This window comes from Ornithodoros turicata, chromosome 8 (assembly GCF_037126465.1).
Source record: "Ornithodoros turicata isolate Travis chromosome 8, ASM3712646v1, whole genome shotgun sequence".
In the NCBI taxonomy this organism is placed as follows: domain Eukaryota; kingdom Metazoa; phylum Arthropoda; class Arachnida; order Ixodida; family Argasidae; genus Ornithodoros; species Ornithodoros turicata.
This window is the reverse complement of record NC_088208.1, coordinates 859,684-872,078: the sequence shown is the minus strand read 5'-3', so window position 1 is coordinate 872,078 and position 12,395 is coordinate 859,684. Positions and strand designations below refer to the sequence as shown.

Below are 12,395 nucleotides of genomic sequence, written 5' to 3'. Positions count from 1 at the left end.
TTGTTCCGGATAAAACGGTCGTAAAAGTTAACAAGTCCCAGGAAAGCCTGGAGCTCTTTCTTGTCCTTCGGCTCCCTGGCATCGTGGACCGCTTTTACTTTCTCAGCACACGGCGGATACCCTCGTTGCTGATGTTGAACCCCAAGAAGCTCAGCGAGGACATTGAAAACTTGCATTTCTTGCCGTTTAGCCGAAGTCCTGCACGTTGCAGTCGTTCTAGCACTAGCTGGACTCTCTGGTCATGCTCCTGAACAATCTTCCCAGTAATGATGATGTCATCAAGAAAGGCTGCAACGCCAGGAACAATATGTAGCACCGTCTCAATGAAGCGTTGAAATATCCCTGGAGCAGCGGACACTCCAAATGGCAAGCGTTTTACTTCGAAAAGCCCCAGTGGCGTATTCAACGTCAACAGCGACGATGACTCTTCATCTACTGGCAGCTGTAGATAAGCCTGCTCCAGATCAAGCTTCGTCAATAACACCCCATTGGCCAGGACAGCGAACATCTCTGTGGATGTGGGCAATGGATACTTGTCTGGTTGGCTTACTGTATTCACCGTGCATCTGTAGTCTCCGCAGATGCGGATCGTTCCGTCCCGCTTGTGAACCGGTACAATTGGCGTAGCCCATTTTGAGAACGCGACCGGCTCGAGGACTCCTTCCGTCACCATCTTCTGGATAGCCACCGACACTTTGTCGCGCATGGCAAATGGAATCGGGCGGCATTTCTTGAAAACAGGTGTAGCATCCCTCTCGATGTCGATCGTGACTGGTGGCCCTGTGAACTTCCCCAGTCCTCCTTCGAACACCGGGTTGCGTAACCAAACCTGGTCTTTATCAAGCATGGCATGAACTCCTTGAACCTCAATTCCCAAGTCTCTGAACCAGGAGCGCCCGAGTAAACACCGGCCGTCGCCAGGTGCTACCAGCACCGACTGTCTAGTGCTGATGTTGTTGTGCTGCACCTCAACGTCAAGAGAGCCTAGGATGGGTACTTGTTGCTGAGACCAAGTCCGAAGAACCGTTGATGACATCTGAAGCGGTGGTGGCCGGCTCCAAAGCTTCCGGTACACCGTCTCGCTGAGGACGGAAGGTCCGGCCCCAGAGTCAACCTCCATGGTCAATGGTGCTCCGTCCAGTCTAAGTTTGACCATGATAGGGTCAGTGCCCCCTTTGTTGCCTTGTCAGTCCATGTGGTACATCGAACTTGTCACCTCGTCCAGGACGTCGTCCTCGATGTGGTTAAGAGGTCGTGGGAGAGGAACTCCGGTTGCTGACTTCTGTTTCTTAAAGCACACACGCTCCAGGTGTCCCTTCTTTCTGCAGAAGTTGCAGACCGCATTCTTGAAGCGGCACGATTGATTGTCGTGACTTCCTCCCTAACGGTTACAGCCATTCTTTTGGGGTTCACGACGCTGTTCCTTGGAGCGGTGTCGCTTTTTAACTTTTCCCGTGGCCTGATTCGAAGCGTAGTGAAGCTCTTTCGCTGCGTCTTTAATCTCCGAGACGTTCTTGTTGGCGGCTTCAGCGACTAGCGCAATCTCCAAGGCCGACTTCAGCGTGAGCTTGGAATCAGCAAATAACCGTTTCTGGATCGCTTGGTCTCTGATGCCGCACACCAGACGGTCGCGCAACATATTGTCCAAGTCCGTGAAGTTGCAGAATTCACTTAGCTTCCGAATTTCAGCCATTTACTTCGTGATACTCTCCCCTTCTTGCTGGTCCCTTTTATGGGTGTGGAATCGCCGAAGGATCCGACGGCTGTGGAGCAAAATGTTCCGTCAGGGCATTGTGGACCTCCTGGTAGGAGCATTCGGCCAGTTTTCGAGGAAGCAACAACGACCGAACCAAGCTGTAGGTTCCGGATCCGCACAAAGTCAAGAAAACTGACTTGCGTCGACCGGCATCCGATATCCCGTTGGCCTCGAAGTACAAGTTCATCCTTTCCAGGTAGTACTCCCAGCCGTCCGACATGTTGGGATCGAAGGGCTCGATGTGTCCTAGGTATCCCATAGCCGTTGGAACTGACTGTCCCGTCACGTCGCCTGAAGCTCCGATAGGCATTCCCTGTTGCAGTCTCTCTACATCCGTCGACGCCAGTTGTAATGACCTAGAGTCAAGTCGGAGTAGCAACCAACACTACTTTATTCCCAAGCACGCGCCCGATCAGTTCCAGGACCAGCACACAAGAACGAGAGCTCGCGCAGCTGTGCTCGCATTGTACAGTCAAGCGCGGTATCTTTGAACATACACAACACTTTCGTAACGAGGTGGCATGCATCAACAGTTGTGCACGGGAATTATTTTTCTAAGGCGAGCTCAATGCACAAATTGTGACCAATGAGACGCGGGCGCTGACCATCGGCCATCGTGCTTGCAACAAGTCCCTCCGTTCCCTCACCTGAAGAAGGGCGATCTTCTATACCAAGTTCTACGCCACGTTCTACACCAATGTTTTAACTGACAGCAAAAGTGTTCGCTGCCAGATCTTTTCGTACACAGAATGCAGAACATCGAAATTGTAGGACTGTCAACTGTCACCTGTGGCACATTAGTGTTACCGTTCCCTGTAGTATTACAACTTTACTTACGCAACTTTGATTAGCGCTTCCCCGTCAGCACTGACGTTGACGACAGTAATGTTTCACCAACGCGCGGCGACATGTGCAATCGTCACTTCCGTGGACTCCTCGAAAATTGGCACGTACCGTCAGTGGTCCTTCACTCTAAATCACGGTCTTCGGTGAGTCTTCGATAGTTATTTTTCGTCTGGCCTGCTTCATGGTATCGGTTGGCCTGGTTTACGTTCAGCGCTCCCAGACACACAACTTTTCTCGACGTACCTTTAGTCATTTCCAACAGTGTTTCTATCACGCGCAACATATGTCTCTGGACGATGACCCCCTTCGCCGACATCATCAATGACGTTGCCGGTGCAACCCAGCTAGCCCCAGACATACACTCCCAACACGGCATACCCTGACAGAGGACATCGCAGGGTCGCGTGTAAGCTCCACCACTATCGTCCTGTTCGGGACAACTGGCACGCGAACGCGTTGTCATGGCGAAGTCCGGTCACGTCTTGGAGATGGGCCTCATTTTGCCGTCATCTGGCCCATGGTTCTCCGTGCTGCACATGGTAGCCTGGTGACTACGCCTGGCCGGCACCTCCTTAGCTGAATTTTATCAAATGCTCATGATAGAAGCGCAAGAAGACACACAGGTACCACCCGATCGAAAAATCCGACGAGGCTCCATCAGAAATTCTAATGGTTCATTAGAATATTTTGATGGACCATCAAAACAGGTGGTCGGCCCATTAACAGCTCCTAGTGGTCCAACAGGACTGTTAGCAGTCCGACAAATGCTGTCCCACAGCCCGTCAGGTTTGCCGAATGGCCCCACCTGCTGGTACCACATAGCCCCTGGTGGCCGAACAAAGGGTATCCAACTGACCAGGTGAGCTTAGTGCCCCCACATGAAAACCCAATGGTCCGTCAAGTAGGATTTTGCGGTCAAACAGGTGATGTATCATTAGTAGATCAGGAGCCCCTAATGGGACATCAGAGATGGTGGGTCTGGCGACGTTCCACATTATGTAACATGAGTGCATTACAAATTAGTTACCGGGTGTGATACTTGTATAATATGAATGCATCATATACACGTGGAGTTGAGAGGATGCCCGAATTCGTGATTGTGCAAAGGTACATGATTAAAAGTGGCTGAAAGCGAATTTTTTTCTCCCTATGTATACACGTCTATGTCTACAGGCACAGCAAGTTTCATGCGACTGACGGTGATTTTTCGTTATTTCTCCAGAGTACATGAAGGGAAAAAGGGGCAATGAAATCATCTTAAACCCATTAGCACTGAGTAAGCATGGAATTGGTTACCAGCTGTGCGTGATGGTCGTAGAAGCAGTGATCTTCTTTCTCGTCATCTGCTATCTCGACTCCTCGACGTCCACCTGGAATGCGGAGAGCGATGGGCTTCCATCGGCCGACAGCGACGTTGAGCAAGAGCGAAATCTTGTCCGTTCCATCTGTGCCACCAACACCTGGTCGCAGTACACTCTCGTTGTGCGAGGACTGAAGAAAGTCTTCAATAATCTCATCGCTGTGAACGGCATTTCGTTCACGGTGCGCCCTAAGGAGTGTTTCGGATTGCTCGGCGTCAACGGGGCGGGGAAGACGACCACGTTTCAGATGCTCACGGGTCTTCTTCCTCCTACGGCCGGAGAAGGGTACATGGGTAACACCATCATGAGGGGTAATATAAGCCTGGTGGGTATACCCTGTTTCATTCATGAGTGAGGAATAACCCGAGACAAAGAGGAAGCGAGACGAACGCAGCGCGATATCAAACTCCGTAACCCTTCAAGGCGGACTCGTGCGGTCTAGTTAACGTTCCCTTCCGGAGAGAGGTGGCAGCACCGTCGCAAAATTGTTGGCTTCGTTTTGCTTCCCACCTGTGCTTTAAGGAAGTAATGTAATCGGCGTCAGCTTACAGAAGTTGATGGCAAACGGCAAAGCCATTGGCAGTAAGCCTGTCAAATTTGTTGTTGTCTCCCGTAGATCCAGTTTAATTCAGAAGTTTAATCCACCGAAAATTACGGGATAGCATCAGGCTTTCAAAAATATGTCATTCCCTAGATAAACTCGAGAGGAACATGCATGTGCCTGTTTTGTGTAGGAATTTAGCCAGGTTTGCGAAAACCCTGCGAACAAAAATTCCCCGTAGACGACTTAGGAAGTGAGTCCGCTTCAACACAGTGTTGCTGTGTTCGTGTTCTACTTCTGTTGCTGCTTACTCTCTAGGGTTATTTCGCTGCCATCACGGATCAGCTCACCAACGCCCTCGCCCCTTTTTGTAATTCATTGAGCTAGTATACCAGCAGCCCTAAAAGTCATTTCTCTATTCCTTTAACCTCGCGATGCAGCGGTTTGGATGCTGACACTTGGGAATTGTTTATTCTAGTGGCAATCGAAGATTGGATATTGCATGCAGAGCGGCGGAATTATTGGACAGTTGACTGCATACGAGTCCCTGTACCTGATGGCTCGTTTAAGAGGTGTACGGGAAAAGGAAATAAAACCTCTCGTTAACAGCATGGTCAAGCTTGTAGACCTCACTATGTATGCCAGCAGAGTGTCAGACGACTACAGGTAAATATGAGCTATCCCTAAATATGGAAGGATGATTAAGGAGATAACAATGGAGATATTTAGCATAAAGGTTCTATTATGATACAAGAAGACCGTTAACCATATTCCATTCCTAAGGGCTCGAAGGACTGGCTTCGAATGTTTCCGCCCTAAAGCAGATGATCGCGATCGTGATGATGAGGGTACTAATTATTTCGCTCGCTGTGGCGTAAGAAGCCGGGTACTGTAGAAGTTCCGGCAGGCATGACCACAGTTTAAACTGCATCGTTTGTGGGCTTCTGTGACTTCCAAAATGCCAGAGACGGCGAACGCCATCACAAAACGGAGAAATAAATAGATAGATAGAGAAATAAATTTATTTTTGGAGAAATAAATTACATCATATGCGTGACGGTTGTGGAACGCTTCGTCGTCGAAATTTGCTACTTGCACGCCGTGCACAAGCAGGCGTCCCTTCCCCAACAACACCAAACATTCTCTGGATGTACGAATAATGTGCTAATATAATAATAATGATGTCCGAATAATAACGTCCAGTGGATATCCCTCGGATATCCACCGGACGTACGATGGACGTACGTCCATAGGATAGTCGGTGTTTTTGGTGTTGTAGTCATTCAAACTGACACAGGAAGATTTTGCGACAATAGTAGTTCTGAGGTGTTGGCATGAAATTACTACACCCGCCTAGGAAATGCACAACTACACATTTAACGAAATACACGCAGAGCGTGCGAGTGTGTGTCTCGTGGAGGGAAAGTATTTTGACCTTTATAGCAGCCATCGTAGCATCGAAGCAGTGAACAAATAGCCAAAGGTCCCTCGCGTGGCGCCTTCATTTTTCCCGCACCAGGCATCATTTTCAAATCACAGATGGTTACACGTAAAAATTTTAAGTGAATGGACGTTTTTCACACCCGCGTCGTACCCTAGCGGCTATGTAGCGAAACACGGTCGGCACCATATTGGCACCATTTATTGAATGTGTAGGGAACCCTCTTCAGCTCCTTCAGGGTCACAGAGCATGCGCAGAAGCGTTGTGAAAGGTTCATTTTATTATTCGTCGCTATAACAAATACTACGGTGAACGACGTCATAGTGGTGAGTCTGTGGATTAACCTTGCCTGCCTGAGCTTTCTTTAAAGTGTACGAAAACCTCAGCCCACCGCATTTGACGCCCACCGCATTTGACGTCCCTCGCTGAAGACGGCGTGTCAAAGCAACTGATACCAATGTCTATGATACCGTGCGCAGTAGGCAACGGACGCAAGCAAAGAGCAGGCGCCCCCTAGCAACGAAACGATTTTACTGAAAAACACACCCAAACAACCAAAGGCCCACCTACGGCCCAACCACCGCAGTGTCGTCGTTCCTAGCCAGTCTTTGTGTTGTGAGCCACACATATATTCACAAATACCAGCCACACAGGCATAATCGCCCTTACTTATGAAGTAAGGCCAGTGATTTCCCCAGAAATTCACTGCTGGGGGGGGGGAGCTTTCAAAGTGGTGGGGGGGGGGGTATGCTTGGTGAACGTTCCACTTGCGGAATTTTTCTTAGACACGGAAAGAATCGTGGCACAATGGTGACATATATCCACAGCTTTCCCGGTTTATTTGTACACGGTATTACGTTAGAACACAGCACATTAGAATAGAGATTCATTATGAACGGCATTTCAACATTAAGATGCATAATCACACGACCGACAAAGGAAAGAGACTAGCACATTGTCTCGCGAAGCTCAATGAACACGTAGCAACCAATGGTGAAAACCTTAGAATACCTCGCTTGATTGAGTTGGGCGCAAATTTTGGAATGCATGGTACAGTAATCTGCATGACTGTTGTCCTACAGCCCAAGTTTGACAGTACAGAATGTAATTCGCTGCGCCGGACTCACTCCCAGAACGTGTTGGTGGCCGAGCTGGGTGGGGTCACATGAGAAATTTCAGGGAGGGTGTTCCAAAAATGCAGAGAGGGTGTACAGCTCCCCTGGGGCGGGGGGGAGGGGAGGGTAGAGAAATCCCTGAGTAAGGCCCTTCGTAGCTGCTTGCCTGCCACACTGCTTCTTTCCAGCTTCCCCGCCGTCAATTTGCTGATGCCCGCGACCTTGGGGTTGGGGTTAGTAGGCGGGCACGCTGGCAACTGGCCGTGTTCGCACTGAACATTGGCAGAGCTCGGCATGGGATGTATTTGCTGGAATCGCAGCGCTTGTGGCTGCTGGCGAGTCGAGCAGCCGCTGAGCTTCGGCTACAGATTCGACCTTACATCTTTGCTCTTCCGCGAAGACGACGCAAAAGCACAAACCGCATGGCGTGCTATACGAATATATTAAATGGCATTCGTACGAATGACATTTTCCGCGAAATGAGATCGCCACAATTCACTCGCCCAGGAAATGCCCAACCTCGCTCCTATTGTCCGAGTACAAGAGCAATGTAAAACTTCCATACGGCCGCTCTGTACTGCGCACCGAGCAATTATTTCATAAATTACACAAAAAGAAGCATTATTTTCGGCAAAATGCCTGGCGTTGTTAGCCATTGGCTTTTAGTTTTTTTTTTCTTTTAATATTTGCTTTTAGTGCAGACTGCCACCTAACAGGCTAGACGAGAACGATTTTCCGACATAGTACAGACCATTGATTATGAAATAAAGCAAACTTTCTCATTTTGTGGGATAGTACAGGTATTCTCAATCTATTTGAACGCGTTTACGCTCTTCCCTTTACCCTATCTCTTACGCGTAGTGGGAGACCAGCAACGACATCATCGCGTTCAATGTCACTCATATCGGACGTATAGCACGACCATCGTAAGGAATGGCATTCGGGACCCAACTGACATGACACGCTGTTTTCCTTCCTTTTTTTTTCCTTTTTTTTCTGCTCGTGTGGTACGGGTATTAGTAGACCGTTGAAAACGACATTCTCAAGTTGCTATAGAGTACGGCGGGGCAAGATGAGACAGAAATTTCCAATTGAACGTGTAATTATTATTTTTCGTGTTTTTGCTTTTTTTAACTAGCCATAGGCACATTCTCAGGAGTCTAGAGCTCCTGACCTGTAAATGCAGAAGGGACGTAACCGGTCTCAAATAAACATGCAACGAGACATCCAAAACTGCAGAGTGTCTCATCCTGCCCAAACTCTCGGGGCAAGACGAAACATCGTGTGGGGCAAGACGAGACACGCCGTGGTAAAGAGCTATACAAATTAGATTTCGCGTTCCAAACGGACAAAGCCCGTGGGCCCTTACACAACCCCCTTGAGCCCACTGCCCATATGATGTGATTTGTATTCTTAAAGGGGCAATAAACAGGTATGCAAGGTGCACTTTTTTGTAATGCAGTGTGATTCGTTTCCCACAGTGACGTTTAGCAAAAATTTTTGTCGCAAAAAAGTAAATAATGGCTCCAATCCAACCGAATATTCACTGCACTCTTTCGCGCTCATGCCCCGCCCTGCGATGCCCTGGCGACAATAGCCACACGCATTTTTACGTCACGCACCATCAACCATTCAAAATGCGGGACGCCTATACACTGATTTTGTTTTAATATCGGGTAGTGAGGTCAATTCTAAGCATATGTACACTTGTCAAACCCAAGGCAGCCAGATCAAAAGGTACCAAAAGCCCAAAATATTCCATTTCATGTACGCACTATGTTTCCAGCGCTGTATTGCTCCCCGAGGTCACAGCGGTGTTCTCACAACCGGTTCTCCCCGCACGCTGCTGTTTGTGTCAACGAGGCCCGTCATTGGCTAGGAGTCCGAAATCTCCCCCATCTCCAGTGACTGGAATGCAGCTTTGCTACACGTGCGAGACGTGTGACGTAGGTGCTCTCCGAGTAGGAAGGAGAGACTCACGCGGATTATGCTCTTTGAATGGCATTGTTTCGTGGTAAAGGCGCTCGCTAGAAGTAAATGAATTTCATAATTGGGTATCGTGAGCCACGTTCTTTCATAGGGCATAAGAACTGGAGAATATTCCTGGAGCTGTTTAGTGCCCCTTTAATAAAAACACACAGAGCATTGACAGAATAAGCGTGCGAAAAGCTACAGCTCAGATAATAAGAAAAAGGATCACAGAAAATCGCACCTCTTTGGCGGGTTTCTATACGTTTGTGGCAGATATGATTTTTTTTCTCTCTCTCTCTCTTCACCGCACACACCAATCCTGACAATTCTCACGTGCAAGAAAGAGGACGTGCAGAGCCACCTATGGGTGAAGTTTTCAAGCGAATGTAGCAACTCGCGCCTGAGACAGGCGGAGCCGAGCAAAAAATGGCGCGTCTTGCCCTGTGTCTCATCTTGCCCCCCCCTTTACCCTACATACCAGGAGGACCAATGAACAGCTTGTATGACTCAGAATCTTATCCGCTGCTTTCCTCCTTACAACCTTACTCGTAACAGTTTCCTGGCGTAAAAGACAATTGCCCTCTCTATGGCCCTACGTTCGCGGTTAAAAAAAGTGCGCTCATTGTGCGAAGAAGTACGGCTGCTAATCGTTTGCCACGCTCTCGTTCGCAGCGGTGGAAACAAGCGGAAGCTATGCGTAGCGGTGGCCATGATTGCACTTCCCGAGCTGACATTTCTGGATGAACCGAGTGCAGGGGTAGATGTGGTCGCAAGAAGGAAGATATTCAACAGCATCAAAGTTATTAGAGTCACTTCGGGAGTCTCGATCGTCCTCACGTCGCACAGGTAATTACCAGAACAGCGAAATAGGTATAAGACGTAATAATTATGTATGGCCAGTATATGAACACAGAACTTCATCTCACACTATAAAGTGTTCTGGAAAGTCGTTCTCTCCATTGATTTGACGAAAAAAGGAGCAGTTTCCTGTTTGATGTGTGGAACAAATTCAGCACGCGTCACGTATTATGACATCTTGGCTATCTGACTACGTTGAAAGACCACTATTGCTGTTACGCTAGATCTGCACACAGGAGGGATACATCACATTCTCCTTCGTGTTATTTGGAGTAACGCTTTTGGAAACAGGAGGCAAAAAATACGTCGAACAAAGGTTTAAAAGTTACAAGGGCCACGGTTGCAGCTCTACGTATAGTGTAGCCGGTCTCCTGGCACTGTTTGACGGGATATTGCGACGTCTTCGTTTTCCGTCCCGTCGGTCACTTGACTTGGTGGTTGGCCGCTTTTAAGTTCGTCATTCCGTTCTTGTTCTGCATCAAGTGTGCGGTCACAATCCGTGCTAACGTCTTCGAAGAGACTTCCATAGATGGGAATTGGTTCTGTTTCCAAAGATTCGGCTCCCTCTCGCCGTCACCACAACGTACGCCAAAGGGTCAAATGCGAACTTATCAATTTTATTCCGTTTGACCAGGACATGAGCCCATTCTCGTAGAAAATGCTATTCACCTTTGCGCGTGCCTTTATCTTGCCACCTTTGTCTTCGGAACGAGTTGAGCTTGGTAGCTCTGCAGTCACATGGCACACTACACTTCGCGAGGTAGTGCGTTACTTTCTCCATTTTTTTCTTCTTTTTCTTTGTCTTTTTCTCCATTTTGGGGCAGTGCTGTTGGCTATAGAGGATCGCGACCAGGTCCATGTGTTTTAGGTTGGTACCGTATGCAGTTACGCACTGCCTTTTCTGCAGAAGGGTATCGAGGTTGAGTAACCAGAGGGTCTCTCGGATAAGTTGTTTGACTGTTTACCATGTCTATGTGTGCTTTGAGGAAAAGCTGAACACACGCTCCTTAAGGTAGCAATAACCAGGTGCGTCGCAGTATTCGGCCAGCGATGGGTAGTGTTTGAAGTACTGTACTTCAGGTACATGTCAAACTGCGTACTTTGTACTCCGCTTCAAGTACTAGAAAAACAATTCTGTCTTACAGCCGCATTTTTGAAACAGAAAATACATCGCTGAGAGGCGTGAAGTTATTACCATACAGTACTTTAACGTTGAGAGTTAAAAACATCATTTTCCTACATCACGTTCTAAAACATCAGTAAATAAAAGCAAAAAGGATAAAACACGTTGTGACGTGCGGCGACTTGAGTTTGTATTTTCGGTTGTCTCAATACACTAAGCACTAAGGACACTGTGCACTAAGCAGAGATGTCAGCAGGAATTTCCCCTCCACGTCCCACCACAATCCTGCGATGGTGCTGGTGCTGCACTTAGGTAATCTGGGTGATCCGAATCGTCTGAGCGCATGATCCGAATGATTTATAATTATCGACGTTTTGTTTGTGTGCTCTTGACGCAGCATGGACGAATGCGAGGCTGCCTGCGACCGCATCGCCATAATGGTTTCTGGCAGACTTCATTGCCTGGGGCCACTTCAGCACCTGAAGCAGAAGCTCGGCAAAGGTTACACGCTGACGATTAAAATGGCCGTGAAAGACGATATCCTTCGAGCTCATTTCGAGGCAGCAATCAGTGAAGTCTTTCCTGGCATCTCGCTCACAGATTATCACCAGGTGATTCTGCGTTTTAAGCTACAACAAGTAGACATAGACGAGACGACAGGAAAGAACAGTTCGTTGGTAGTACCGTGTCCTTTTAACACTAGCCTTTTTTTTTACCGCGAAGTTTTACCGTAGTTTTACCGCGAGGCTCGGGTTCCCTTCATAACTGAAAGTGGATCTCTTTCTCCATTCGTTTTGTCCTCAGTAGTTAGCATCGTATTTGCGATATATTATCATACAATCCCAGTAATACATGTTCTCTTGTATGCACTATTCTAGGGATTGTACGAGTTCCAATTGCAAGAAATGCTGCCATGGAGCGAAATGTTCCGAAGAATAGCCATACTGCGAGCACAGTTCCAGTTGGAAAGCTGTTTGGCGTCGGACACAACTCTCGAGAAAATTTTCATCAGCCTCGCGAGACGACAGTTGTACGGACAACAGGTCAATCCTGTTGCCCCTGCTCCCCAGCAGGCATACGTTGCCGCTCCGATGGGTTATATGCCTCCGGAAACTTTCAAGATATGAATGTTTTGCTCACTGTCGTGAAACGAAATACATGCTTCGTAGCATGGGGGATGTGCTTGATCTGTATCTGTGTGATTCGATTATGTCATCTGTAAATAACAGTGCGTGTCAGAAGCGAACCCACTCGTACAGGAATATGAACCTGAGCCCGGTGAACACTCTTGACAAGAATGACAACACGTACTGCTTGCGAGACGGTTGTCTCAAATCAGCACCTCGTGGTTTATCCTATCTCAAATCTCGAGGTGTTGCAAGG

The 12,395-nt window shown here is 48.1% G+C and overlaps 1 protein-coding gene across 1 annotated transcript in view; it reads left to right on the top strand.

Moving 5' to 3' along the window:
• Window positions 1-12,194, top strand: part of LOC135366337 (ATP-binding cassette sub-family A member 17-like) — an 82,961-nt gene extending 70,767 nt beyond the window's left edge. The window contains exons 17-21 of the mRNA XM_064599008.1: window positions 3,825-4,288; window positions 4,983-5,170; window positions 9,704-9,877; window positions 11,410-11,623; window positions 11,891-12,194. Of these exons, the coding sequence (XP_064455078.1) occupies window positions 3,825-4,288; window positions 4,983-5,170; window positions 9,704-9,877; window positions 11,410-11,623; window positions 11,891-12,139 (1,289 nt within the window). The 3' untranslated portion in view covers window positions 12,140-12,194. The remainder of the gene's footprint in view (window positions 1-3,824; window positions 4,289-4,982; window positions 5,171-9,703; window positions 9,878-11,409; window positions 11,624-11,890) is intronic.
• The last annotated feature ends 201 nt before the right edge of the window (window positions 12,195-12,395 follow it).